The following is a 25,901-nucleotide window of genomic DNA, read 5'->3' as shown; positions in this document are numbered from 1 at the left end:
GATGATTATTATAATTTGTTATATTTTTGTTAAATTATTAAAATTTATTTTAAAAAAATATATATTTGTGTCCATTTACATTATTGTAATAAATTTTTGAACAGATATGTGCTCGTAAATACATCTGTTCAGCGAGAGGGATTTGACCCTTCACACAAATCCTGAAAATTTCATAACCTGGAAAAGGTCAGGATAGATAAAAGTTAGCGCTGGAGGCTAAAGAGAATTATTTGATTAGGAGCACAGATGGTAGCGGTCGGTTACTTCCATTGGGCATTTCTTTTCCGTCCTTTTCCTTCCTGAGCGCGGTGTGATCTTCTCCTCCCTTCAGCAGCCGAGACACGTACTTTTTTATTTACTCCCTGATTGGATTGCGTTTGTTACGCCTGTTCAGGCGGGCCTCCTCGCGCTTCCTGGCCTCCTGGCAACTGGTAATTAGTTTCCACACAGAAAGGAGTCGCAACAAACATTAATGATGTGAGCCGCATTTCGATAATTCACTTTGAGCATCATGCTCGGCACGTTCGGGTTATTGACAGTAAATTGTTACATTCTGTCAGAAATATTAATTAATTAGATTATCATTCAATATATCACAAAAGTCTATCTACGTGCTGATGCCCCAAAAACTTTGGAATGGTTTGCACAGTATGGTAATTTCCACTACGAGCCTTTGAAATATCCATACGCAAAACATAAGATAAGACCCGTATAGTTTGTTACATGTTTTCATTTGTTCAGAGAGAAATTCAATAAAAGGTCAGCATTATACTAGTAAATAGTAGGTATAATATTAGTATGATAGTAGGTACAATTTATTGGTACAATAATCGTCTTCAATCGTGGCACATATTTTCTACAATAAGTCACCAAAAACTTCTAAATCGATTTTCCGAAATTCAGAGCTCGTGTAAAACAACTTAAACGAAATCAATATTAACTTACTGTTATTGTGTGTTTTTTAATAATATTTAGGTTAATCAAATTAAATAAACGACATGCTAATATCTGCGGCTACACAAAATTTTAAATTCAAACCTTATCAATAAAATATCATGACAAAACTGAATAAAAGAGAAGATAAAAATACCTAACGTAACCTAACCTCACCTATTATTATATCATATTCTGTAATGTCACTGCTCTGTTTTCTCCGGTTACCCTACTAGCTACTAGTTCGGGACCATATCATCACAATGATAATTCATCACATCCTTTGTTAACTGGATTATGTAGGTTAGGTTGAAAAATTTTTTTTCATCGTTTCTAATGACTTTATATCACTTTTTAAAAGTTTTTTGAATTGTCACTGTGTTGAGTTATCATGGAACCCATATCTGGATAACAAAAAAAATTAAATTACGAATTATTATTTTGGGAAAGTGCTCAATCAAAGCGATATGTATATCAAATTATTGAAAAAACTAAAAATATTGTCTATGAAAAAAAATCTTCAGACAAAAACTTGAAAATTGTTTCCAAAAAAAGAAAATTCTTTCAACGTTTTTGGAAAAAAATGGAAAAGAAAATTTACGGCACGTCACTTTTGTTAATTTATGGCATTCGATTAGAAGTCGAATGGATCAAGTTTTGCTTAGTGAAACTTAGTTTTGTTTATTAAGGATTTTCATCAACAAAAGTAAAATAAAAAAATATATTTTAAAGTAACATGAATCTATGTACTGAAACTTTCATAATCTCCACCTATAACCAACTAATAACTACTTACTGGTGAAACCCCTTGAGGTGTTTTTGCACAAAAACGGCGCTATACAAGTCATCCAAGTATTATTATTATTATTATTAAAGTTGAAATTCACATGTCATCCAATGGCCATTGGTCGGGGAAAAGAAACACCTTATTGATGAATTAGCTAAGTCATCCATCGATAGAGCATCCTCAAATATGACAGAATTCAATAAAAATAAAATTATGTAAATACCGCACAAGAGGGCATGGGGTATGTTGTGAAGCTGAAGATAGTGGGAAGAGGAAGGAGATGGGAAAGAGGGGGTGGATAAGTACCGGATATTCAGATCTGATCACCAAACAGCCATTTAAATTCTTAATTGTGGTACTACACCAGGACGATACAGACGGCCGTTGTTCCCAATCCTACTGATCAACTGTTGAGCCGAAATTTTGGCTCAACACTGCTCAAACGCACAACTACGCTCTTTCCAACAGAAATGTTACGACTGAGTGATCAACCAATTTAAGGAAGCCAAACTACTGGATTAAGCTTTCCTCAGTAAATGACTACTTATAAAAAGTGTCGACAGAGTGAAAAATATTCAAAGCCAAGACACGGTGGCATTAAAGACAAGCTAACACTTTTTTTTAACATATTACATACGTTTGTTTAAAAATGATTAAATATCGGTTTATGTATTACAGTAATTCAAAAAATATATGCATTAATAATAAATACAATAATTAATTCTTCAATATAAATTTAACGTTGAAAGTTCTTATTTTGATGTCATTTTATGGTCTATGAAAGTAGGCGGGACCACTTAAGATAATCAACGGTAAACATGTTTGGAAACAGGCGAATCGAACGTTACTGAACAAATCACTTGGCTGATCGAAACCTCAGATTAATCGTTCTAAAAGTTGGGAACAGCGACCGTGAGAGTATCTTCCACTCTGGAACTTGCCGCAAATATATCCTATATATTATTTTATATTAGTGAATTGTGAAATAACACAAAATCATCAAATAAAATTTACTTGCGCACGCCGGTATTTGAACCAGATTACTGATAGAGAGCCTTACCCCTTGACCACGGAAGCCGCCGTTAATAAAATTCATATTTTTGTATCTATCCATAACCTGCTAAGCAAGATAGTAAATATGATGGCTGCTTGTAGAAGCTCTTATAAATTTCCAACTTTATTCACTCTCAGGTAGATCTATGTCAAAAGAAAGGGCAAATTGAAAGATCCTTGAATAAATGATGAGATTTTTATTACAATATTTCACTACGCGAGTTCCATCCCTGCCCCGCTTTCTTTTCCTCGTCCCTCTTCCCCGCGTGATTTGGTTTCCAGCAGATCACATTTAAGGACAAGGACCCTTTAGGAATCAATCTGAGATCAAAGGCTTCGTCTCCCCGCCCCCACGAACCCTCCCCCTGCATAACTAATGAACCGGTGCGGTGCAGGGAACACGATGGGACATAAGTACATACCTTCTTACTACTTCTATAGGAATCGGAATCAGGGGTGGACTGGTTCATTATATGACCCAGGCCCCTGCAAATAATGAAAAAATGTTGCTAATTTATTATTAACATTTTCAAATTTTCAAAAACAAGATTTCAGACCCTTAACAAATTAATTGATAGGTTTCCTCATAAACTTTTAGTAAAATAGTATTAATTCGATGTCGGAACGCGTGTTCTTTAATCAATTCCTACCATTATGTCCGCATTTCGTCATGGTAGGTATATTTATTATCAAGGCTAATACAGGTGCATGAATAATCGTTCTGATATATTAGGAATTTACTAAAAGTTTATCAGGAAACGGCTTGCAATCTGGTTTTTAAAGCGGATTACCAATAATTTGAAGAAATTTTCATACGTTAGCAATCTGTTTTCACTAGTTAAGGTAAAATCATTCGTTAAAATATGGTAATAGAAAATTTTATATCATCTACTCATTATCAGTCATTCCGTTGCAGGAACATTTTCAATCGGTAGGTACCTACTTCATCGCAGATTGCAGGCGCAATCTCTTCTAGGATAGCTTCTGTATTTTTCTGTTATGTCGTAAGTCTATTCAAACATTAATAAAAGGATTATTTTACTACAAAAAATATAAAGACTTCTTCACTTTCGCTTCCTTAAATAAAAATCAATTTCAAAGTTTCACATCTGCCAGGCGTCTTGTGACGGCTATTCCGTAAATAGGTTCAATAACTTTTCGCTGGTATACTTTTCACGACAGCTTTTTCAGAACAAAATGCAAAGGAAGTGGTTTTTTCATTAGGTTCGGTTTATTTGATTTTTCGACCAGGGTCGACAGAGCCGTTGAATTCGATATCACGAACCAGAACCGGGTTTAAGACTGTAGTTACTCCATACACCCCTGTAGCCTTGGGAAGGATCCTACTAACTCTCTTTCTATAAGGATATATGGTGTATTGTTTGTAGAGAATGCTAGCGGGTTGTGTGGAGGTCGTGAGAAGGTTCTAGAGTCACGTTAAATTTGATGGTTTTCTGCTGATCTACGCTGCTAGAAGAGAAGTTCCACTACACGAACTCTTAAGGCGACATAAGACTTTAATAACGGGGGTTTGCTTGACGCTCTCATTTTAATTATTTCTTACTGGCTGATGTCTACCTGGCGTTGCTTGAAGACTTTTCTCCATTTTCTATAAATATAATATGCATGCATTATATATATAAACCTTCCGGAAGAAATTCTCTAAATGATAGTGAAAACCCTATAAAAATCCGTCGCGTAGTTTGGAAAAACTAAGCGCACAAAGACAGCCTTTTTAGAGATGACTGTATTAATAAAATCTCAAATGTTTCTAGAGGGATCCCTACAGATGTAAGTTATATATTTAAGATTAATAAAAACAGCAATCAATAATTTTTTGTGTACGGTTTGTAAATTTTATAAAACGTTTTTCAGCTATAAAATTAGCGGTAAGCACCAGATATTTTTTAACTTCCTGGGTTGTCCCTCTAGAAACATCTGATATTTTGTTAATACTTTCATCAGAAATAATTAAAATAAACCCTATGGAAAGATCAATTTTCTAGGCCTGCTAGGACAAAGTCGAACCTAGGTTAGTCCATTTCGCCGGGCCACGCGCCGAATATTGTTTTACAGATTACATCACTTATGTAGTTGATATTCCCACTTTATTTTAGAGATTTGCTAGGACAAATTCACCCGCATGTCTGTCCAATGCACTAGGGCCGCGCTTCGCATATTTCTGTGCATGGCTTCTTCACTTACGTCGTTGTTTTAGGGTATTGTCTCGTCTTAACATACCAACCACTTACTTGAGCGAAGACTATTAAAGCTGCTTTGTTTTATTTTGCCTATCCCTACTACTCGTGTAGGTATTTTTGCTTGTATTCTCCATCTACAAGCAATTAAAAATGCATATTTCATTGTCTTCTTATACTAGGTAATATGTTATTTGTCACAATCGCATCTCGAACCTTATTCTTACACACTTTGGGTTTGTTTATTCGGTTGGGTTATGCTACATATTAAGTAGATATTTTACGGATTGTCGGAACAAAAAATTGTTACCCACCTAGGAAATGAAAACATACAAAAAATATTTTGAAACTTTGGTACAGGACTAAAAGTGAGTATGGAATATTTCTTATTCGCATTTGTTCAATACCATGGCACTTACCTGCACAAAAAAGTCATGTCAAGGCATTTATTTTTTAATTTGATTTAAATATTTTTGTCAACTTTTTAACAAATTTTTAAACATTCTACAATCCAAAAATAACACAATTGATATTTTACTTGTTAGGTTAGGGTAACTGGTTGATCGGAAACACCAATCAATGGTGCAAAAGAAAGTATCAGTTGTTAGCGTGAAGATTCTACTCCTAGACACTGTTCCCAAAAGCCAGCCAGGTTCACTCCTTCCTTTCATTAAAAAGGCCCTTCATGCAGCATTCCCAAAGACGACATGAGGGAAATTATTTCCCCTACGGCCTCCGAGTTAATGTAAAAAAATAATAAATATGCGGGAAACTGATGAATCTAGATCACAGAAAACCTAAAAAAATTCTTTTTTTTTTAACTTTTTTCTATTTTCACGGCAACTAAAGGTTTAGTTTGTTATTTTTTTTTATTTAAATTTTACAATTTAAAAAATACAAAAACGTTAACGGAACTGAATTTATTTCCAAATCTATGTAGCCTTTGGACTGGGGAAAAGGTATAACTTATTTAGGTATCTCCGTTATTATTTACAGATGAGTTGATAATCTGTTATATTGTTGTTTTTGTTATTCTTGTACAATATTGACGAGACATAAATAATTTCCGTAATGTTATTACGTATTTTATTTATGTATTACGGTGTTTTTAGCTCAAATCTTTTAACATGAGCTCTGAACTTTGAGCTTTGAATTTGTGGTCATCGAGCTTTTAAGTTTAACCTTGGAAGAAAGTTTTACGTCCCCGGCGTTACCCGAGATTTACGCAAAGTTTTGCGAAATCAGATGTAGACAGTCTTTTTCTCTTATTTTTAAAGTCAAGTGTGCAAATTTCCATTACGAAGTATCAAAATTCTGCTTTAAGAGGTGGAAAAATGGGAATGTGATGTTTTTTTTTAAATCTCGTATAGACAGCGACCTTTCTCTTATTTTGAAGGCCAATTGTGCAAAATTTCGTCAATCTCTAAACAAAATTGTAGATTTATTATCAATGCAACAAAATATCTCCCCATGACTATCAAGAAGATTATGAAAAATTGGATTTTGTGTTGAGTTAGAAAATGCGTCCGAGTCTATAAGGGTATATTATATTTCTTTATCTAGTAATGTTTGAGTTTGTTGTTCCCGTCTCGAGTTTGTCGTTGTTGTTGACAGGTTCATGGCGCCACCTACAATTTGTATCAAAGTTTCCGTTTCCATCAAGTGGTTTGTTTCTTCGCTATTTTATATGAAAACATAATTTGACCTTTTCATCAATAAAATAAAACCGTGGAGAACGAGAGACCCATGTAGTGATGATTCTGTATTATTGTATTACTTACGAACGCATATGAACTAGTTTTGCTATGTGTAAATGTGCGGAGATCAGATTGTAAAGAAAACGACCTTTGTACGTTGAAGCGCCGAAAGTCGACTCCCAGTTTTGTCCAAATATCAATATTTGGTTTGGAGCCGCACCGCTCCATGTCCCTTTGGCGCAGAGGATAGCGCGTTGGACTTCTAATCCAAAGGTCGTGGGTTCGATCCCCACAAGGGATGGAAACTGTCTATCAATTGACGGCATTTTGCTACTTTCGAGAAAGTTTCGATTATTGTATATTTCAAACATCCGGGTAATTATGGAAAAATAAAGATTTTGATAGATATCATAACCATCGTCACAACATTTTCTGGACATTTTTATTAGATTTTTTTTGCTATTTACTACTAGCTATCATAAATATTTCGGATAGTAAAAGTAAAATAAAATATGTGTAGGTCCATGTCATTTAAATAAAATATTTTTTTCAACTAGAAAACTGCAGATTTATTTTTGAAGGACGTCGAAAAGCTTTTAAAAAATACCAATTTATATGTACTTTATTACAGAACTTTAAAAATCGTAGTAGATACAGGTAATAAAAATTCTGAAAAAAAATCTCAATATTTTTATTTTTGCAATATTTTGATTCGCGAAACTAAAATAAAAATTACTGACGTGTGGAAGTACAAATGAGTACATAGTAAAATGCGGAGATTATTTATTTATCAATAGCAATGACGCCACAAAACATAAAAAATCCCGCCAAAATGATACAAAACGTCAAAGCTGACGTGTAATGATTCGCACATCACTACCGATATCTATCGACAGTTTCTAGAAACTTTGACTTCTGACGCAGATGATAAAACAGAGTTCATGGTGTCAATTTTCAAAAATCTTTTTTGATCAAAGTTTTGCAATAAAATAATCTAGCGCTACCTAAATCGTTCCAATTTTTTGAATTAATTATTCTTCTATAACTAAGAGTAAAAAATAGTTTTAAAAACTTAAAAATCTCTTGAAAATAAGCTAATGAATTTGAAATTAGCGCGAATAGTTGATGCGCTGAAATAGTGTTTGTCGTCCCCGTCGCAGGAAGTGATTCTTAAATCTGCTACGCAGGCGCAACAGGGTCTTTCGGTTGAAGAACCCATCTTAGTCACATGTGAGTATCGATAAATATTTCCATTTTCCTGTGGTTTTATGTGTAGTTACCTGTACTAATTGATTTTTGTAAGTATTTCCATGTAGTGCTCATATATAACTTCAATTATTAAAGGTCTTGTAGTAATTATACGTGCCAGTGAAATGTTTTCGTGCTCGGTTTGACCGGCTGGTTTGACTTAACAAACCACGTCTTTTTGTCGGCTTTCGTCTTATTTGGCCAACAATATTGCGATTGAAAAGAAATTCGCGCAAGCGAGCATCGGATATCGCAATTTTACAATCCGTTTGTTGATTATTTATTTTGCATAGCGTAATTTTTTCTAAATGTCAACTTTTGTGATAGATGTATAGAGCCACATGTCTACATCATGCTGCCACTAGAGGTCAATATTTTCCTCCACAATTGAGTTTTTATCAAAAATTACGGATTTTTTTTGCACAAACTACCCTTCTGCAGTGATAACATTTGATGCAACTCAATCGTGGTATTTGAAGATACTGTAACCATTTTTCTAAAGCCAACGTCTGTTGTGGCTGCGCAAAACGAAAAAACGTTCGTAAAAAATAACCTCCTTCATAGATTACCTTTTTTGAGTTGTCGATAGTACTGCTATGTCGACAGTATTTTAAAAAGTTTTCGCTAAAATCAACAGTGTCAACCTTTTCATTTGGATGGGTAGTGGCGGCGTGAAATAACAATATCCGGGAACACTTATTACAGTGAAAGTGTTTTCTTTTTCATCCATTTTCATTTTTTGTCTTGGCTGCGAAAAAATTTCCGGAATCATTTTTGTCAATCGAGCTACATATTTAACAAAATTGTTAAAAACAATTTGCGCAATTAATTCATCAATTTATGAAAAGTTTAGCTAATGTTAAGTGCTTTCGATTTATCCACAGATCCACCACAAGTTGTTGGTGCGAGCAGCCACTTTACTAGATAAATAGGAAGAAACAAAAATCTGCCAAAATGTCTGACATGGAAGATACCCACTTCGAAACAGGAGATTCGGGGGCTTCAGCCACCTTCCCTATGCAGTGCTCTGCCCTTCGCAAGAACGGCTTTGTCATGCTCAAGGGAAGGCCCTGCAAGATCGTGGAGATGTCCACCTCTAAGACTGGCAAGCACGGACACGCCAAGGTGCACATGGTCGGAATCGACATATTCAATGGCAAAAAGTTAGTACCACCCTTTTAAATGTTGCCTTGACTTGTACTGGCCATCATTGTGAACTCAAAATGTAATAACTTGTTATTTTCAAAATCCTTACCACGTCACACTGTAGTTAATGAAATATCATATTATTCTGCTATTTTACAACTGTCAAATTGTTGTCGCACTAATTCATCTTATTGGTTAGTTAATATGTAATTTCAAAAAATTGATCATTGACGTGATCAATATACCAAGCCACCATGAAGATTTATATGATTGTGTTTTTATTTCTTGTTTAGTTGTTTTTCTTTATTTAATTTCTTTGTTCATTCCAATGTAATGTGTATAAAGGGGTCCGGATACGATCAATGTCAGTTGTCAATGTGCTTGCGTCATTGACAATTTGCATTGAAGTACGAATAGACAGAATTTCAATCAACCCGTCGATATTTTCACCCCAGTTGCTTTATGGACGTCTGCGGAAACAGTACCTAAAGTTTGTGAATACAGTTATAATCTTTTGGTTTTACTTTTTATAACTCAGGACAATTATAAGTAATCTCATTCTGCGATAAAACTGAATTCTAAAAGGGTCGATGTATAGAGCAACTCAACGAGCAATTATTGATATAGTATCCATGCCCGGGACGCTTCAGGATCTTACGTATATCAAACTAGGTGAATGTTGCATTATTGCTGATTTTGTATGATGGTTAGGAACCGTCAACCATATTGCAAAATGTGCTCTGTGAACATAGAAATATTTGTTATAATTTAATAATTAATTGGTTGTTTCACACTTTTGTTGTTCCACCTAATTTTATTTAAAAAAAATATATGTGATGTGGATAGATCTTATCATATTCTGTGGTATCTGTTAATACATCAATCACTGAAATTGAAGTTAAAATTTGAATAAACTTATTTAATCTCGGTTCTACCGCTAACCTAAGCCAAGTGATAAGGCAGACAGTAATCCTTTTAGTTGACTATATTAATGATTATATTATTTGTCTGATACCCCAAGGTATGAAGATATCTGCCCCTCCACCCACAACATGGACGTGCCACACGTGAAGCGCGAGGACTACCAGCTGACTGACATAGATGATGGTTACCTGACCCTGATGGCCGACAACGGAGATCTTCGTGAGGATCTGAAGATCCCCGACGGAGACCTGGGCACCCAGCTGCGCGCCGACCACGAGGTTGGCAAGGAGCTGCTGGTGAGTGAAGTAGTCTGTTAGTGATAGTTTAGTATAGTATGTAGGTTGTGAGGACCGCCCACCCACTAATGCCCCTTCCTCTGTCTGTTGTTCCAGTGCACCGTGCTCAAGTCCTGCGGAGAGGAGTGCGTCATCGCCATCAAGGCCAATACGGCGCTGGATAAATAAGCTGGCGGTGGCTCCCTTCTGCGTCATCCTAACTACACTCTCATTATTGTAATGATACATTTAAACATAATACATGGACTGGTCTTTTATAAAAAATATATATAAATAATGACAAAAGAAGAAGGAAGTTTTGTGTGCGGAAGTGATTTCGGCCGAAGCCGTATGTGTTTTCTAATCATCATTGTCGTCTGCCCCTCCCGCCCCTACATACACACTACATACATACGTCTCAGTCAGACTCCCTTAGTGTCTATAATAACCACCTAGTTCTATACACTCTTCCATATACGCTGTACGCCATTTTCTAACTATTTATGTTTTTAACAATAAAGGACGTCATTTTAAGTGATCCTGCCAACTAACAATAGCCTTTTGGATACCATTCATGTTTTCATTTGCCTTGTACATAATAATACTCGCATAGGAAAGGTAGTTGGTGTTATTGACTTTCTACCGCATTTATTAGTCAATGTGCTTTGTTGGCTTATCACTGAATTCTGTTATTTCATAATGTAATTATAGCATGTATACAGTTTCCAGTTGAATGTGGCGAGGTGGGCTGACACTGTACGGTGTGACACTACCACTACCTGCAACCTTCTCTTCCAGGTGGGTACGCAGTCCACCTCTGCCCAGTGCCTGCGGTATGTTTGTTAATTATCAGGATATGATATTTGAAATGACGGTTATTGAAAGTTTATAAATAAAATATAAAAAACAAAAAAATTAATATGGAGCGTTGATATTTTTCTGCCGATTTTTGAACTGTTAAATGCTATTAATGTCATGCAGAGGTTGGCCTGATCCGTCTCAGGCGGTCCCCAGAGCAGCCAGTGGGCTTATTTTGCATCTTTTGTTTTGGGTGGCGTGATGGCTAGTGGCCGGTTGGTCTACACCTGGTGTGCAGCACAGTAGGCAGTGTTTGGGTTGGCTGCAGCGATAGAGCTATAACAGATATTGGCAGGGCTGGCTGACCGACCGACCGCTGCCTCACTCGGAGAACTGTCGCCTTGCTTCTCCATTATGATTTAGTGATCTCATGTTGTGCATTAAGAGATTTCTCTCTAAGATACTTTACACTAAATTATCTTGTAGAATATTATTGTTAACAGGAGAAGAATCACGGATTAGAACATATTAACCAATCGAGTGTACATATATTATGAACTGATTTTGGAGGAAAGGAAGTGTAGAAGTGAAGTGGCTTGTAATGATGATTTTGAGCTACAAGGAAATTCTGGATGGTGATTATTATCATTTTCTGCAATTATTTTTACCAATAAAATAAAATCCTTTGTGGAAAAATATCTGAACATTTATTTACGTGTGGTGATAACCTGATCATGTAGTTAACTTTCCTTTCCGACTAGACTTGTATCACGATTCCCAGTGCGTACGTTTGTCTGACTAGTTGCTGTGGAAATGTTAGTCCTGTAGCGCTTATTGTATTGTGTAGCAGTCCGTGTTTTATGGCCCCTGTATAAATTAGTCACGCGAGTTACAAATAAAAGAGAAGAGTGCTATTGCTGTGAAGTGGCATATTTTCTTACTTTTCAATGAAGCGTGAAAATGGCATGGCCTCTGTAGCAATAAAAAATACTGCCTAAAGCTACTGATTTTGTTTCAACTTTCTCCGCTTATTCTTGTTCTGGATAAATTATGTACTGGTGGTTGTGGGCTAACAGTACAAATGAGGGGTAGAGGGTTCATTCCCATACAATCTAACCATTTTTTTTATGTCAATTTTATGCCTTGAAGTTTGGAAATAGACATGATGTTAACAAATACTTTTAAATAATGTGTAATGCTTTTAGTTTCATAATGTAATTTTACTTGCAACCGAGTAATTATTATGATTCTATGTATTTTCAAATCCATTCAAATAAATTGGCGACTTTCACACCTCTAAGAATATTCTATTACGTACCTACTAGTTTCACCTTTAGCTGTAGAACCAGTGGTGGCACTTGACTTGAGTGGCCACTTCCACAGCTAGAGTGGATTGAAAAATACAGATTTATTGATGTTATAGTCGAAATGTTTTTTTTTTAACTACAATTTTTGTGTGAAGATTTTTCAGTTAGGTTAGAGCAAGGCTGCCCAACCTTTTTAACAGTTGGGCCAAATTGACGATTTTGAATCACTGGCGGGCCACTGAATACCTGACGGTTCCTATTTCCATGGGGGGGGGGTTGTTAGAGAATTTCTATAAAACATAATTCCTCACAAAAAAAAATCAAAATGATTGCTCCCCACCAAATATTTGAAATCCATGGGGGGGGGGGGGGTTGTTACGGAACTTCGCTGGGAAAAAATTCCGCGCACCCAAAAACATTGTGATTCCCCACAACAATTACTTAGGCTACAAGATTCGCAAAAAATACTATATAAGAACCGGTGTATTTTTGTGTAATTGGCGGATTGGCGGGTTTTTTGAAAATGGTTCACGCGGGCCACTTATAATTCGTTCGCGGGCCACATTATGGCCCGCGGGCCTGGGGTTGGGCAGCCTTGGGTTAGAGTATCCCCACACTGAAAGAATCTTGATATCTTTTTGATATATTTTTTAAATATATATCTATAACTGCATCATCAATAAAGTTTTTATTTTTCAATCTTAGTACTCTAGCTCATTTAAAAGTCACAAACCAACACTGCTTATGACAATAATTGTGTGTTTTCTCACAATGGCTCCAGATCCTGCAGCCAGAAGTACATCACAAGCTGGTGAAATCATTGAAACTTGCATAAGATACTAGGACAGATTACACTATACATATCATGGCTTCTTTTAGCATTTCGCTCACCATACAATTCCAATGGGAGTGTATGGCGAGCGATATGCTGAAATAGGCTAAGCCGAATTAAGCAAGCACAGCATCATTTCGATAGATAACAGTATTAGGTCTGCCAAACATTCCTTGTGAGGTACTACTACACTTCTCGAAATGTGACATATGTGTAAACATTTTTGAACTTTTTCTGTTCTGACTACACCAGGTATTGGAAGAACCTTCCAATTCCCTTCAACTTCAAAAGTTGGAGGTCAGATTAAAACATAGGTTGCTTGTAATTTACTAGACATTTTTCCATGTGAGAATCTTTGTTCTTGAATTATTCTTCTCTTTGAATGAAAATGCACACTGCATGAAAATATTTGCTAGTATATAGTTTCAAGGCATTGAGATGGATAACTGGATCTCACCGATCAAATGAAACGGGTGTTGTGCTAACTTGCTTCTTCCGTGACTTATAGGGATTTGTTTTTCTCAGGTGAAATGAATATAGAAGCTCATGGACTAGTCTTAATTTGACTGCAAATTCCTACAGCAATTATCTTGTTGGTCTTCGCAAAGTAACGATCTAGCCACTGTAGAAGTCACCCATCCTGGAGAAAGAAGGATAGACGAACCAAAGCAAATCCTTGTGGAGATGGTCAATATTTTCCTGCCCTCAGTTACATGGAACCGGTTCCTGCGATGTCACCGGAACTGTCAATTATTTCTTAGAGGAATTGAAATATTTAGTAAAAATGTTACAAAACATTTTTTTAATTTTCGAGGAACTTATTCTTTTTTCTCAGGATATCCTTGAGGGTATGAAAATATTCTGAGAAGCTGATTCCTTTCACTAAAAATTTCTCTTGCCGCCCTCCCCCTATTTTTTTGGGTCAATTAAGTAAAGCGCAACTGAAACTGTTTTATGAGTGTTATATTATTAGTATGAGATTGTAGTTTTAGTTATTTCTATTTTTAACACTAATGGGCCTCTTAAACTACCTAATGTATGTTTCAAAGAATAATCTGATTAATTTCGTATTAAGATCAATCACCCTGACACCCACATTCTACCAATTATGAGGTGACCTAGCATAGAGTGGTTAGAAAAACTAATTGAAATTTGCGGATTCCAAACATACACAATCTCTTGAAATTATTATGTAGAAAATAATATTGTCTTGAAACATAATATTTAATTTATAGGGAATAGGTTAATTAAAAAGGCATGAAATAATGTAGACGTTATATAATTATTTGTTATGCTTTACAATAAAACTTTTTGCGCAATGCAATAACTTTCGTAAAATGAACTCAAATATTAAATGTTACGCTGTTAATTCTATGTACATGTTGCACTTAATATTAAAACCGAAAATGGAATTGACGCTTGATGATGGATTTGGCCAGGAATTTTAATACTAATTTTTATATTCTTTAAAAAAATTATTCCTCGCTGATGGGAATGAATTTATTGTCACATCCACATCGTATCGAGCTCCCCAAATTTTTATCAAAGCAAATAAAAATAATGCATTTATGAAACTATTTTCTTTATAATATTTTTATTAGTTATTATTTTTTAAATAAAATAAAAAAAGTCATAGACTAGTTATTTATTTGTCACCTTTTATGCAAAATAAATTACTGAAACTACGTGTTATATGAAGGAATAGGTATTTGAACTCTTATTTTTTTTTTTAAATGTGTTAAGTGTAAAGCTATGCCAGCTTTCCTATATAAAGTTTGATTTATTGTACTATGTAAGTTCAGTGAGTAAGGTGGAATAAATAGACCGTCCAAAAGAACAATGTAATGCAAATTTGTAGTTTTGCAATAGAGCTTTTTAAAGTTTCGTTTCTGCATTTTTACTATTTTTGATAATATATTTCTCCAATTAAATATAGGTTAGTGTAAAATATTAAACAACATTATATTTCTTGATCTCAAAAACAGTAAAAAGCAGAAACTAAACTTCAAACATTTCTACTGCAAAACTACAAATTTGCACATCCGACATTGTTCTTCGGGATCGTCGAAATGGTTGAGCAAAACCAGACGAATTGGCTTTGGGCTCTGAGATCAACTAAGGTGGGGGTGTAGAGGTTGGCTTAGCAAATCTGTAACAGGTGGTATCCATCTTTTTCTAATATAAATTGGACTACACATACTCCAGGGTAAAGCAATACAATAACAAACCACATAGCTGATTATTTCTGCATCTGCAAATTACAATCTCTCAATGCTACAGACAATGACTTTATGAAACTTCCCTTATTTAGATGTTGAATAAATTGTAAGGAGATTTTAATGTGTATGCAATCAGTCATTTGATATTATTATAATGAAGCACAACTCGCAACAAGAATATAAATTTAGATTTTTAAAGAACTTTAATAAAGAATAATAATTATAAGAACTTAAAAATACATAATACAATGTAAAAAAATAACACACGGGACGATAATGGCCAAGTTATATTGTGCAAGTAAATACATAAATATTTAACAACCTATATTGCACGATTCGGAATAATCTAATTTACTGGACATGAAGTGCTGTGTGTGTGGTAAAGTGAATCTGCAAATCTGTTAATCTCCATTCACAAAATAAGTCTTACAACAATACAATTTTCACCATTTGGTTTTTGTATGGAATCTGATAAGAATTTATAAGCAAATCATTTTAAAGAGGATAAACATTATATTATGTTTGAATGTATTTGTGCAGGACAATAATATATTGCAAGATAAAGTTTCAAAAAAGGTTTTCAAACTAGTTTAGAACACTCGCCTGTAGTTCCCCCTTACCCTGCAGAAGCTCAAAGATACTGGGTGCATAGCGACGTTTATCAATTATTACATTTAAAAAATATTATTATTGAATTTAAAATAATTATTTTCACCTAGTGTCATTACACAAGTACTTTGAAAGTTTGAATAATTTGAATAATTCCTCAAATATCTCAGAACTGGTTCTGTGAAAGTTCTATTCAAATTCTGTTATTACATCATGGGCCAGTTGCTTCACAGAACTGGAATAATAACATAACTAGAATAGAACTTGAATATTAGCTTCGAAATTTGATGAAGGGATCAAATTCTGTGAAACAACCCGTCCTTAGTGTTGCGACCTCCATATTCGTCAATGGATTTTGATGCTGTAATGAAACTGTTGCCTGCAACTAAAGTTGCTTGTGTGCAACTCTACTAGACTTTTAAAAATTAACCTTGTGATTCAATATGACAATGTTCTTTTTATGTTTCATTCTATGAGCTTTCTAGCAATAAAAAAATTCAGGTCGACCATAGCTTCTCCATAAAATTAGGTTGTGATTTTTATAATGGGTTAACTGTAAGAAATAGGATGTACCGATAAGCTGGTAACCCTTTGAACGTTATATTTTATTTGTACAATAAAGATTTTTTTAAATTTGAATTTCAATTTCCATTTAAAAACATTGGGCATTAAAAAGGTTAATAACTGTTTTTGATCCGTACACTTCACTACTACACAAGCAAGGATCTCTTTAAAATGATTTACCTGTACACATGGGAGTCCAACATTGAATGGCTGCTATAAACATTACTGGCAAAAACCAAAACTATTCTAAATTTCTTCTTTAATTAGTTATCGAAATACATATTTATTGAAAGCAAACAAAAGTGGATCTGTCTTCTTGGCAATTTTGTTGTGTATAGTGAAAATGTAAATACTTTTTATAGTAAAAGGCTAAAACGGGCTTTCCACTGCGAGCGGGAATGTGTTGAGCTAAGTGGGGTAGCAAATGATAGAAATAACTTTGACCTTCCAACAAAACATTGTTGCTGAAAAGAGCTGTTGCCTTCAACTACTGGCTATGCGAGAAATGAGTTGAACAGAAAATGAGAAATAGTTATGTACTTTTGGTATTATGTATTACTGCTTTTAGTGAAAATGATTACAATAAAGAAATGTTTACTAATGAACTTTTATAAAAAGAAGCAAGCCAAACCAAAGTTTTCCATAAGTAACTGTATACGAAGAGAGACCATTTAAACGAGATTACATACCTATTTTGGGATTTACAAGAAAAATTTAAAAATTACTGAGTCAGTCGACAACAATTTCAATAACTTCTTTCATTTTTAAAAAGGTGATATTTTTAAACAAAATATAGAAAAAGTCGTGGGAGAACTGACTCGTTCAATCCAATTTTAACTCGTCCACTCTGTTCACCTCGTTTTTGATGGAAGAAATTGTATGCAGTTTGTTTGGGAGTCGGGCAAAGTTTGCTCTGCTAGTGAAGCAGATTCGTTGAAACCTATTTTACCACATTCTGTCTGACCCGTTCACCTCATTTTACATGGAAGCAAGTGTTGGAAGCAGTTTAAGTTTATGAGTCGAGTGGAGTCCGTACAAAGTATGCTCCACTCGCAGTGGAAAGCGCGCTTAAAACTAGCACAAAAGAAACTCAGGATGCCGAACATTTTACTTTCTTATGAATAAGGCTTTACTTTACAGATGCGAGTATACAGACTTTTTTTTCACTGTTTTGTCACAAATTATTCTGAACTACTGTTCTTTATTAGGAACTCAAGTGAAAAAATTTAAGGCTCAATAAAATGAATATAGATCAACAAATACTGATTCTGGAAATTATAAATTTTATTATAAAGAATTAATAAATCGTAATGTAAAAACAGTTAACACCATAAGAGACTTAAAACTCCCTTGTTATCGGTTGGCGGTTTCTGACAGAACTTAAGTCGTTCCCTTATGGCTGGCATGCATTAAGAATGCGGGCATTAAGACTCGCACACTGCTGTAAATGTAAATTATTTAAAAAGTGTACTTTATTTATTTTGACAGTTTTTTGATTTGTGGAATTGGCCTTGCTATAAACGAAAAACCATAAAAGAATTTCAAACTTTGAAAATTATTTTAACTATGAAAATAACATTAAAAAATACTTGTATTTAAGTTAGAAGGTGAATAGAATAAAAAGTAAAAATTGACTGGAGTTCCTTATTGATATTAAAACTAGGACATATTGCATGTCCTTAAATTTTAAATTTATATTCCAATGTTTCAGAATAACATGGGGGTAAAAACTGTGGCTGTGTTTATCTTCTACTTTGAGTGGGGCACATTAATATTTATTTGAGAACTTGTAATATTATGGTTAATAATTTTTTAAATCAACACTGTCTACCACCTGGCCACACAGAAAACAGAATTTTAAAAAAGTGAACCATCTGCACTTGCACTAGGCCTCCAAGCAAATCAGTCAACTAAGACAGTGATTAAAGGGCGAAAATAAATGCAATAAACCAATCACTTATTAGTACATTCCCCGCTCATTCTGCTTCGCTTAGGAAATCAAAAGACATTTGTATTTGAGAGCCATCCACCCGCACTTGTAGTGTGGTCGCTTTTCACCAACATCATGCATCAGGTTCTGTTGTAGAACAAACCAAGCCAAGATTTCACAAGTGAGGTTTTATTATACATATTATTATAGCCTACTCACTAAACTACCTATCAAAATCAATCATACCGTTAAGTATTTCTAAAGGAAATGGATATTAGCTAACATTGCATTACATACAAACATAATGACTGTCAAATCCAGCGTTAATTGTAAGGGAGTGTTTTCAAGAGAGCTTCAGACATAAAATATGTTTTGATTTCGCTTTGATAATTTTATTTCAGCAACAAACGAACCATCCAAAATTTGTAAATGCAATACGGCCTCCTAAGGAAAATAAAATATAAACCACCTAACTCATTCATCACAATGTTTGTTAGATTATATTAAGTGTCAGAGATAGCAATACAGTCATAATAAGCGATAATATTATATTATTTAACTAAAAAGCATTATAACGACTTTCCTATCCAAATTTAAATATACGGATTAATTCAGTACTTGATTTAAAGATACTCTTTAGTTAAATTTTGATTTAAACTTGTTTTGAACAGTCTCTGCTGTATTCCGTATCGCGTTCTTAGGCTTGTAGGACCTTCCGGAACTTCCCTCAGTATATTTTTGTATTTACAGGTAATTTTATTACAGTGGAAACTAAGAAAAATAGCTAATTCTATCTATAATATTATTTATCTTGAAAAAAAAGAAGAAAAAATGTATCATGGATGAAAAAATGATAATGTAGTTTAACCACACGTGCCATTGATACTCTTATTCTAGGTTTTATACAAGTACATAATATTTTTATTAATTATTTATATATAATAATATGCCGAATCGTTTTAAGTTTTGACGGATACAAATTTCATAATTGATGTATTTATCGCTTGTTAATAATATTATTGTAAAGAAAGAAAATGTTTCTTTAAAAATGCCAAACTTTAAAATGAAGTTAAAATATTTTTTTCATGGAGGTATTACAATTCCCCGGTTCTCTGCTTGCAGAATGAACTGCAATAATACAATATGCTGTATAATAGTACTGAAAGACGATGTTACAAGTCCAGTTCTTTCCATCGCTGCAATGTTGAATAGTTAGCTATAAATAAGTGTTACAAATAAGGCAGTGTCCAAAAAACTTCCATTAGACTACCATATTATTTTGTTGTGAGACCCCTGACTTTATCACGGTTCTGAACCGATAAGGTTTTTGTGCAAAAGGCATCCTCTGCACTGCAGCGATGAAAGCAATAATACCTGTATGATTAAACTATGTTTTTATAATACTAAAGAATTTGGGCAGATGCGGAAACGAAAGGGAGGTGTTGGGGTTGGTGGGCTAACGGGGCTATGGGGGCTGGCTAGAGGGGATGCTCGTGGTAGGCGGTGGGGGAGGAGGGGGATAGGGGGGAAGCGTGGGCTCAGTCAGCAGGGCGCGCGGCGTGTCGGCGCTGCAGGGCGGCGGCCAGGTCCTGCCGCAGCTCCGCCTGTCGCCGCTGCTCGCCCAGGGCCACGGCAGAACGCAGCCCATTCACAATGTCCTTGGTCTTGCCTACAAATATACAATCGATGGTAAGATAAAAAAAATGTACTTAAAAACTGTTATTGTAAAAGGATAAACTATAGCTCTAGCGTCATCGGTGTTCGTCCTCTTCTTTCTCATGCGTCTTGTTTAAAAAAACAAAGAGAAGATGACGTCACATACGATCTCTCACTGCGACTAGTATACAATATAAGTCAACAGATAATCAACCCTTCGCAACCAGCAAACAATTTCCGAATTGTGTTTGGTCGCACTAGTAACGCTCTTAGTTATGATACTATAGGGTAGGGAGACTCACTGATTAAAACATGTGGCCATGAGGGTACCCTACATAAGCAGCTCCCGCACATTCGATAGATACCAGTTCCGTTGCCAAAAACAGATTTATTTTCTGTCAGGATTTTTTCAAAAACAAACTGACGCTCGTATGAAGCCAGTTGTAAAAGGATATAGTGGTCCCAGAGGGAAATTGTTTGTGATGTGATCATTCTAGTATGTTCTTTTTTTTCTCATTGATGACATACGAACAACCTCTCTCTGGGACTACTTTGTTATTTTGACTACAGGTGTTGTTGATAAATGCTACCACATCATAAAGAGGTTGAAAATTTAAAATTATTGTCCAATCTCGACCAGTCATTCTCGACGAAGTCATTCCACTCGTCAACGGGTGGTTCGACCCACTCGTTCGAGTGGAATGACGTTTGGCATAGGTAAGTATGTACCTTGGACGAGACTCAAGAATAAGAGTGTCGACCAATGTATAAACTTTCCACGGCGATTACGAGCGGCCTGGATTGGAGAATCGATATCCTGGACCGTGTCTTTTAGAATACAGTCTGTGCTCCCTACTTGGCTATACCATACTGCAATTAAAAGTAAATTTTTGCAGGTACCATCTAGCCAGTTCATTTATAAAAAGTAAAAATCTTTACTCACCAAAATATATCTCATTGAGAGTATTCCTAATTTTATTCTCCATATCTTCAACCATGCGCCCGATGTTGGCAATGTGTGGGCTGGCATCAGACACTGTGGCATCTTGTTCGGCCTAAAAATAGTTGCATTAGAAATCCATTTCAAATAAAAAGAAAGACAAACATTCTCGGGTTAAAATAACCTGACAATATTTTAAAATCTCCTGCTACCATCAAAATAAGCGGAAAATATTGTGATGGGGGGCTAAACCAACCAAGGAATTAGCCGATAAGTCTTGTTTGAAAAGATAGCATATCCGCCAAAAGCAAAACAGCCACACCCCTGAATACATTTTATCTGTTTATGTCAACTGATAAGAAATGAACAATTATTATTCAGTGGGTGCGTATCGTATGGCTCTATTAGAATATTTATTTAGCGATGAGTGCAGTCAAGAATTATTAAACCAATATATCATGCCTAAATCCAGAAAGAAAGAAATTAATTATTTAAATGTTGCTTACAGTAATCAGTTTACTGAATCAATATACATAATTACCAACCTAATTAATAACCTAGTGGTTTTGTGGTTTAAACCATTTTGACTTGGTTCTCGTTAACTTGTCTACCACTGGCATGAAAAGTTTCAATAGCTCTCACACAGTGGTGTATGTACGCACGAAATTGAAAAGTATCATTGCCTGGTTCTGAAATTTGTTGATTCAACCCTGACATTTTACAGATTTCAAGAAGTACATTCAATTTTAGATTTTTTTTGTTTGACTTTTGGAATATTAAGGCATATTATTGCTCCACCTCCTTTTTGAGCCATTTTTTACACAGCTTGATACACCAAAAATGCATTTCTCTCTGTAGCAAGATTTCATCCTTGGTCCCATAGTAGATTCGAAATAAAATTAACCACCTGAATCTTCATTACGACTTCCACCTTTTCATAAACGAGACATGTATCAGAAAAGGTTAACGGATAAAACAGCACAGTGACAAAACGGAAGATGATTAAAGAATAGGTTTGTTGTTTGCTTGTTCATCAGGAAGAACCTTGGGGTAATTCGAATTGGATCTGATTGGAACAGTTGGTGTTTGATTGGTTTTATACCTGACGGGTGAGGCTTCCGCCCAGGTTCATGGTACCAGAGCCCTCCTTGTGCGTCTGCAGCCACAACATGGCCGTGGAGGTGAGCTTGTAGTGGGCGCTGCGCCCCGAGGACTTCTCCTGCACCTCCACTACGTGAATGGAGTCCCAGCACCCTTTGATCTTCTGGGAGCCATCCCCCGCCTTCTTTATGAGGATGACACCTGCAAACATAACACGTTAACATGATGAAAATGAAAATATATATTGACAATGTTATCAAAGCGAGAAAGTGGAGATTAGTTGTTGTGAGGCATACAATAGGGTTCTAGTACAGTCAATCTATAAAATCCTATATCAATACCATATTGACTAAATCCGTATTAGGCGGAATAAGCCAGCACGGTCAACATTTATATAAAATATGCAGACAGCCGAAGCCGCCTAATTTTAGCGTGGCTTTGAAGGTAACAGATAAGCTTCGGTTATGTCATCCGTTATGCAAAATTATTGGCTTATTAATGAACAGAGGCAGACTGATGGATCTCATATACACGATCCATTGAATATGTTCGAGCTCGGATAAACGGAATTCAGAATATCACAAGATATGGCTAAAAACCTCATTAACTAATTAAATCCCTTTTTAGTGTCAAAAAATACATGCGAACTGCCATTAGATGTACATTAAAAGTGTATTTCAATTCAGTAGCAGTTTGATATTTAGGAATGTCGATTCATAGACATTGTTGCTATCGTAGGGTGATTTACTATTTATTTCATTGTCAATATCGGCTTAGCTATCGACATGCCTATTGAGCGCAACCGTGCTTAGGAAAATGATGTAAAACGTCGTCAATAAAGCCTATTGATCTGATATTATAGAAGTTATTGATTTTACCATGCTAGACCCCTAGATAGGTCCATTATAACCTCTTCCTGATAAATGATGCGTATCAGAAAGAGAGTTTATGATGGAGCTTTCAGCAGCAATACCATGAAGTATTATTTTTTTATTGTTTTCTATAAATCATGATTTTTGAGTGCATTGAAAGAAATCTTGGTAGAAAAGTGGACTAAATATAAATAAATTATCAAATCAAAAATCTTGTGATACAAATCACAATTGCAGACATTATCAGCCTGCATATTTAGTGATGATACATAAGTGCTGGCAGAATGTATTTTGCAATGTTCACTGATTGATGAAGTTTACGAAAATAGCTGCATAAACAAATCAAATATTTTGATTAATATTTTTCACCATTGAATAATAAAAATAATTGGATTATTTATATAGCACCGTTTTTGTGAAAAATTTCTTCAAGGGCACTGCAAAATTTTACTTACTAGACTTATCTCATTATCACAAGACAATAATAGAAGAAACGGTTTAAAATAATATTAGATGTTTTCCTCTTAAATTAGTCAGCATTGGGAACTGATTAAGTTTATTGCATCGGTAATGATGATTCACTGTCCTATTTTGTCATGGTGCAAACATTTTAAATGACATCAATCATTAACAGAACATAAATACTATAAAATAACAACAAAGAAAAAGCATGATAATGATGTCGTTGACAGATAAGTTAGTATTTTATGTACCCTTTCCTAAGGTCGACCACTTATATATTAATTTGTGCTGGAATATTTGATGTATATTGAACAATGTGAGGTCAGAAGCACAGAAATTATTGCAAGTAATGTGCTACTGCTGTCACTAGCGAAAACAATAAATGAACTGTAGTTAAGTTACTAACCTGCAAATCCATGATCCAAGTCCCATAAATAAACTGATGATACGCCGCCTTCAAAATACATTTCCCTATACTGATCGAAAGCGTGATTTGCATCTATTTCTAATTTCCTTAATTTCTCTGAAGGCATAGATCCATCTTCTAAAGGAGGGTCATAGGTGTTAGACCATGGTGAGCGATATGAGTCACCATCTCTATTGTAATCACATAAGAGGTAGTCCTTGCCATTACTTCTGTCTTTGGCAATCTTTAGCGGCTGGTCCACCGAAGACAACAGGTCTTCACATAGGCTTGGAACTAAGTCTATTAGATCACTCAAATTTTTTTCTATTTGTTGGGGAGGCAACCGCCTCATAAGGTCGAGAGCGCAATCCATTTGAGCATCCGTCTGGAAATAATAAGATATGTTATTTTTGTACACTCACAAATTCAAAAGCGATAGTTAATAAAGCTAAATAGTTTTCCATAAATTCAAAACAAATATTTATGTACCATGTTAATCTGTCAAAATCTTGGCTTCGACATGGCGAATAACCGTAAACTAAAAAAATTATAACTAATTATTAAAACATATTTAAAAGCAATTAAACTTACCATTTTGGATGATCTCAATGGACAAATTTGTAATATTTTTTCCTAGAAGTGGGCTGGGCAAGATAGGAGCCAGCATAAAATGAACTGAAGATATTGGTGACAGCTTCCGGTCGCGGCCATATAGAAAAATACCTACTTCACATTTATGACGAAAATAGTTTGATATCAAGAATTGCTCGCCTCCGCAAATATTCCTCACATAACATATACACCCCAATGTTTCGTTAGAATGAAAGGTGAAATAAATCAACTACATTTACTGGAACATCCTCATATTTCCGGAAAATCTTCATCAAATTGAGCTTCATAATATACTAGTATTGCCATTTCTCTCACATTCTATATATTGTACGGGAGCAAGTGAGATAAAAATTAAAAATATTAATTTCGTCCCACGGTGACCTATTTGAAAAAAAGGAACAGTCATATTTTTTTAATTATCAATAAATACCATTAAACTTTTCCAATCCGCCCTCCGCAGGCAAAGATTATTTTTCAAGCAAAAATGTTTGTCCATAAAATTTATTATTTTCAATTTGCACAATCTCGCATAATGATTATAAATATTAATTACTACATAAATCTATTTTATGTAGGCTTTTATCTTATAAAAACTATCCGTAAAATTGTAAAAAAATGGGTGTACAAAAAAATTAAGTAAGGTTTGTAAAAATAGTAACAAACGATTTTTCCACCTCTTAGTGATCGAATAAAGCATTTTTTTTTAAATTTATTTATTACAATTATTTAGTTTGTTCAAATAACATAAGATAAAATAAATTTTTATTGAATAAATAAATAAACTACAAAATATTGTCACTCCACTATTGCAGCATTTTATTTATATTGGCAAGATAAAGATTTTGCCCATTCTTCGCTGATCAGTCATTATAACCGCTCATAAAAAATTTTGCATCTTATAAACTTGGGAACATGATAAATTTTTTTAGTGTGAACTGTGAACAATCTTTCAATCGTAAAATAAAAAAAAATACATTAGATCTATGGACCTCAAAAACTCTGGAAGAGTAACTTTTATGACGAATTCTTGAAATGATTTGTATGCAAAGTGGTGCACAATGCACTATTATTATTTAATTTTTTGTGTCGTTAATGCAGTTATAAAGACCTTTGATTATTAATTTTTTGGGGTATTTGATGAGATAAATAATGGGATCCGTCACTAAAAATTCAAGAAGTTTTTTGCATTTTTCATGCATTTTTTTGAACGGCTCCGTTCAGGGCTTTTTAGTTCCATTAGCCCAGCTACACTACTCGCGAAGTTGATCGAAGTTGACCGAATACGATAGTGTGGGCACGAACTTCGCTTCGCTTCGGGCAACTTCGCTTCGC

General features: G+C 34.7%; 2 protein-coding genes and 1 non-coding gene across 4 annotated transcripts; 2 read left to right on the top strand and 1 right to left on the bottom strand.

Moving 5' to 3' along the window:
* The first annotated feature begins 6,896 nt into the window (after positions 1 to 6,896).
* Positions 6,897 to 6,969, top strand: TRNAR-UCU (transfer RNA arginine (anticodon UCU)). The gene has a single exon. It is a non-coding gene; the product is annotated as a tRNA-Arg (tRNA).
* An 849-nt stretch (positions 6,970 to 7,818) lies between these two features.
* On the top strand, positions 7,819 to 10,573 carry eEF5 (eukaryotic translation elongation factor 5). Of its 2 annotated transcripts, none has more exons than XM_089632220.1 (4): positions 7,819 to 7,898; positions 8,801 to 9,079; positions 10,084 to 10,282; positions 10,379 to 10,573. In XM_089632220.1, the coding sequence occupies exons 2-4, from the start codon at positions 8,871 to 8,873 to the stop codon at positions 10,448 to 10,450; spliced, it is 480 nt and encodes a 159-aa protein (XP_089488346.1). In that variant the 5' UTR covers positions 7,819 to 7,898; positions 8,801 to 8,870; the 3' UTR covers positions 10,451 to 10,573. The 2 variants fall into 2 exon arrangements, with proteins under 2 accessions (XP_089488346.1, XP_089488351.1); XM_089632225.1 differs by having other exon boundaries at positions 7,863 to 7,966.
* A 316-nt stretch (positions 10,574 to 10,889) lies between these two features.
* Positions 10,890 to 24,850, bottom strand: cpb (F-actin-capping protein subunit beta). The gene is made up of 5 exons (XM_089632208.1): positions 24,549 to 24,850; positions 23,958 to 24,342; positions 22,219 to 22,418; positions 21,120 to 21,231; positions 10,890 to 20,189 (listed from the first exon to the last, which is right to left on the bottom strand). The coding sequence occupies exons 1-5, from the start codon at positions 24,549 to 24,551 to the stop codon at positions 20,059 to 20,061; spliced, it is 831 nt and encodes a 276-aa protein (XP_089488334.1). The 5' UTR covers positions 24,552 to 24,850; the 3' UTR covers positions 10,890 to 20,058.
* Positions 24,851 to 25,901: the final 1,051 nt, after the last annotated feature.

This window comes from Hesperophylax consimilis, chromosome 1 (assembly GCF_061612785.1).
Source record: "Hesperophylax consimilis isolate HC1 chromosome 1, BYU_Hcon_1.0, whole genome shotgun sequence".
Classification (NCBI taxonomy): domain Eukaryota; kingdom Metazoa; phylum Arthropoda; class Insecta; order Trichoptera; family Limnephilidae; genus Hesperophylax; species Hesperophylax consimilis.
Note: the sequence above shows the minus strand (reverse complement) of the source record. Positions and strands in the feature narration are given on the sequence as shown.

Bases quoted from the DNA above. Each gene is read 5' to 3' on its own strand.
- eEF5 (XM_089632220.1), top strand. From the start codon at position 8,871: ATGTCTGACATGGAAGATACCCACTTCGAAACAGGAGATTCGGGGGCT. The intron at 9,080-10,083 runs GTTAGTACCACC...TGATACCCCAAG, and splicing joins GACATATTCAATGGCAAAAA to GTATGAAGATATCTGCCCCT. The intron at 10,283-10,378 runs GTGAGTGAAGTA...CTGTTGTTCCAG, and splicing joins AGGTTGGCAAGGAGCTGCTG to TGCACCGTGCTCAAGTCCTG.
- cpb (XM_089632208.1), bottom strand. The intron at 22,419-23,957 runs GTTAGTAACTTA...TTATGTTTGCAG, and splicing joins CTTGGATCATGGATTTGCAG to GTGTCATCCTCATAAAGAAG. The intron at 20,190-21,119 runs GTGAGTAAAGAT...GTATATTTGTAG, and splicing joins TCTCAATGAGATATATTTTG to GCAAGACCAAGGACATTGTG.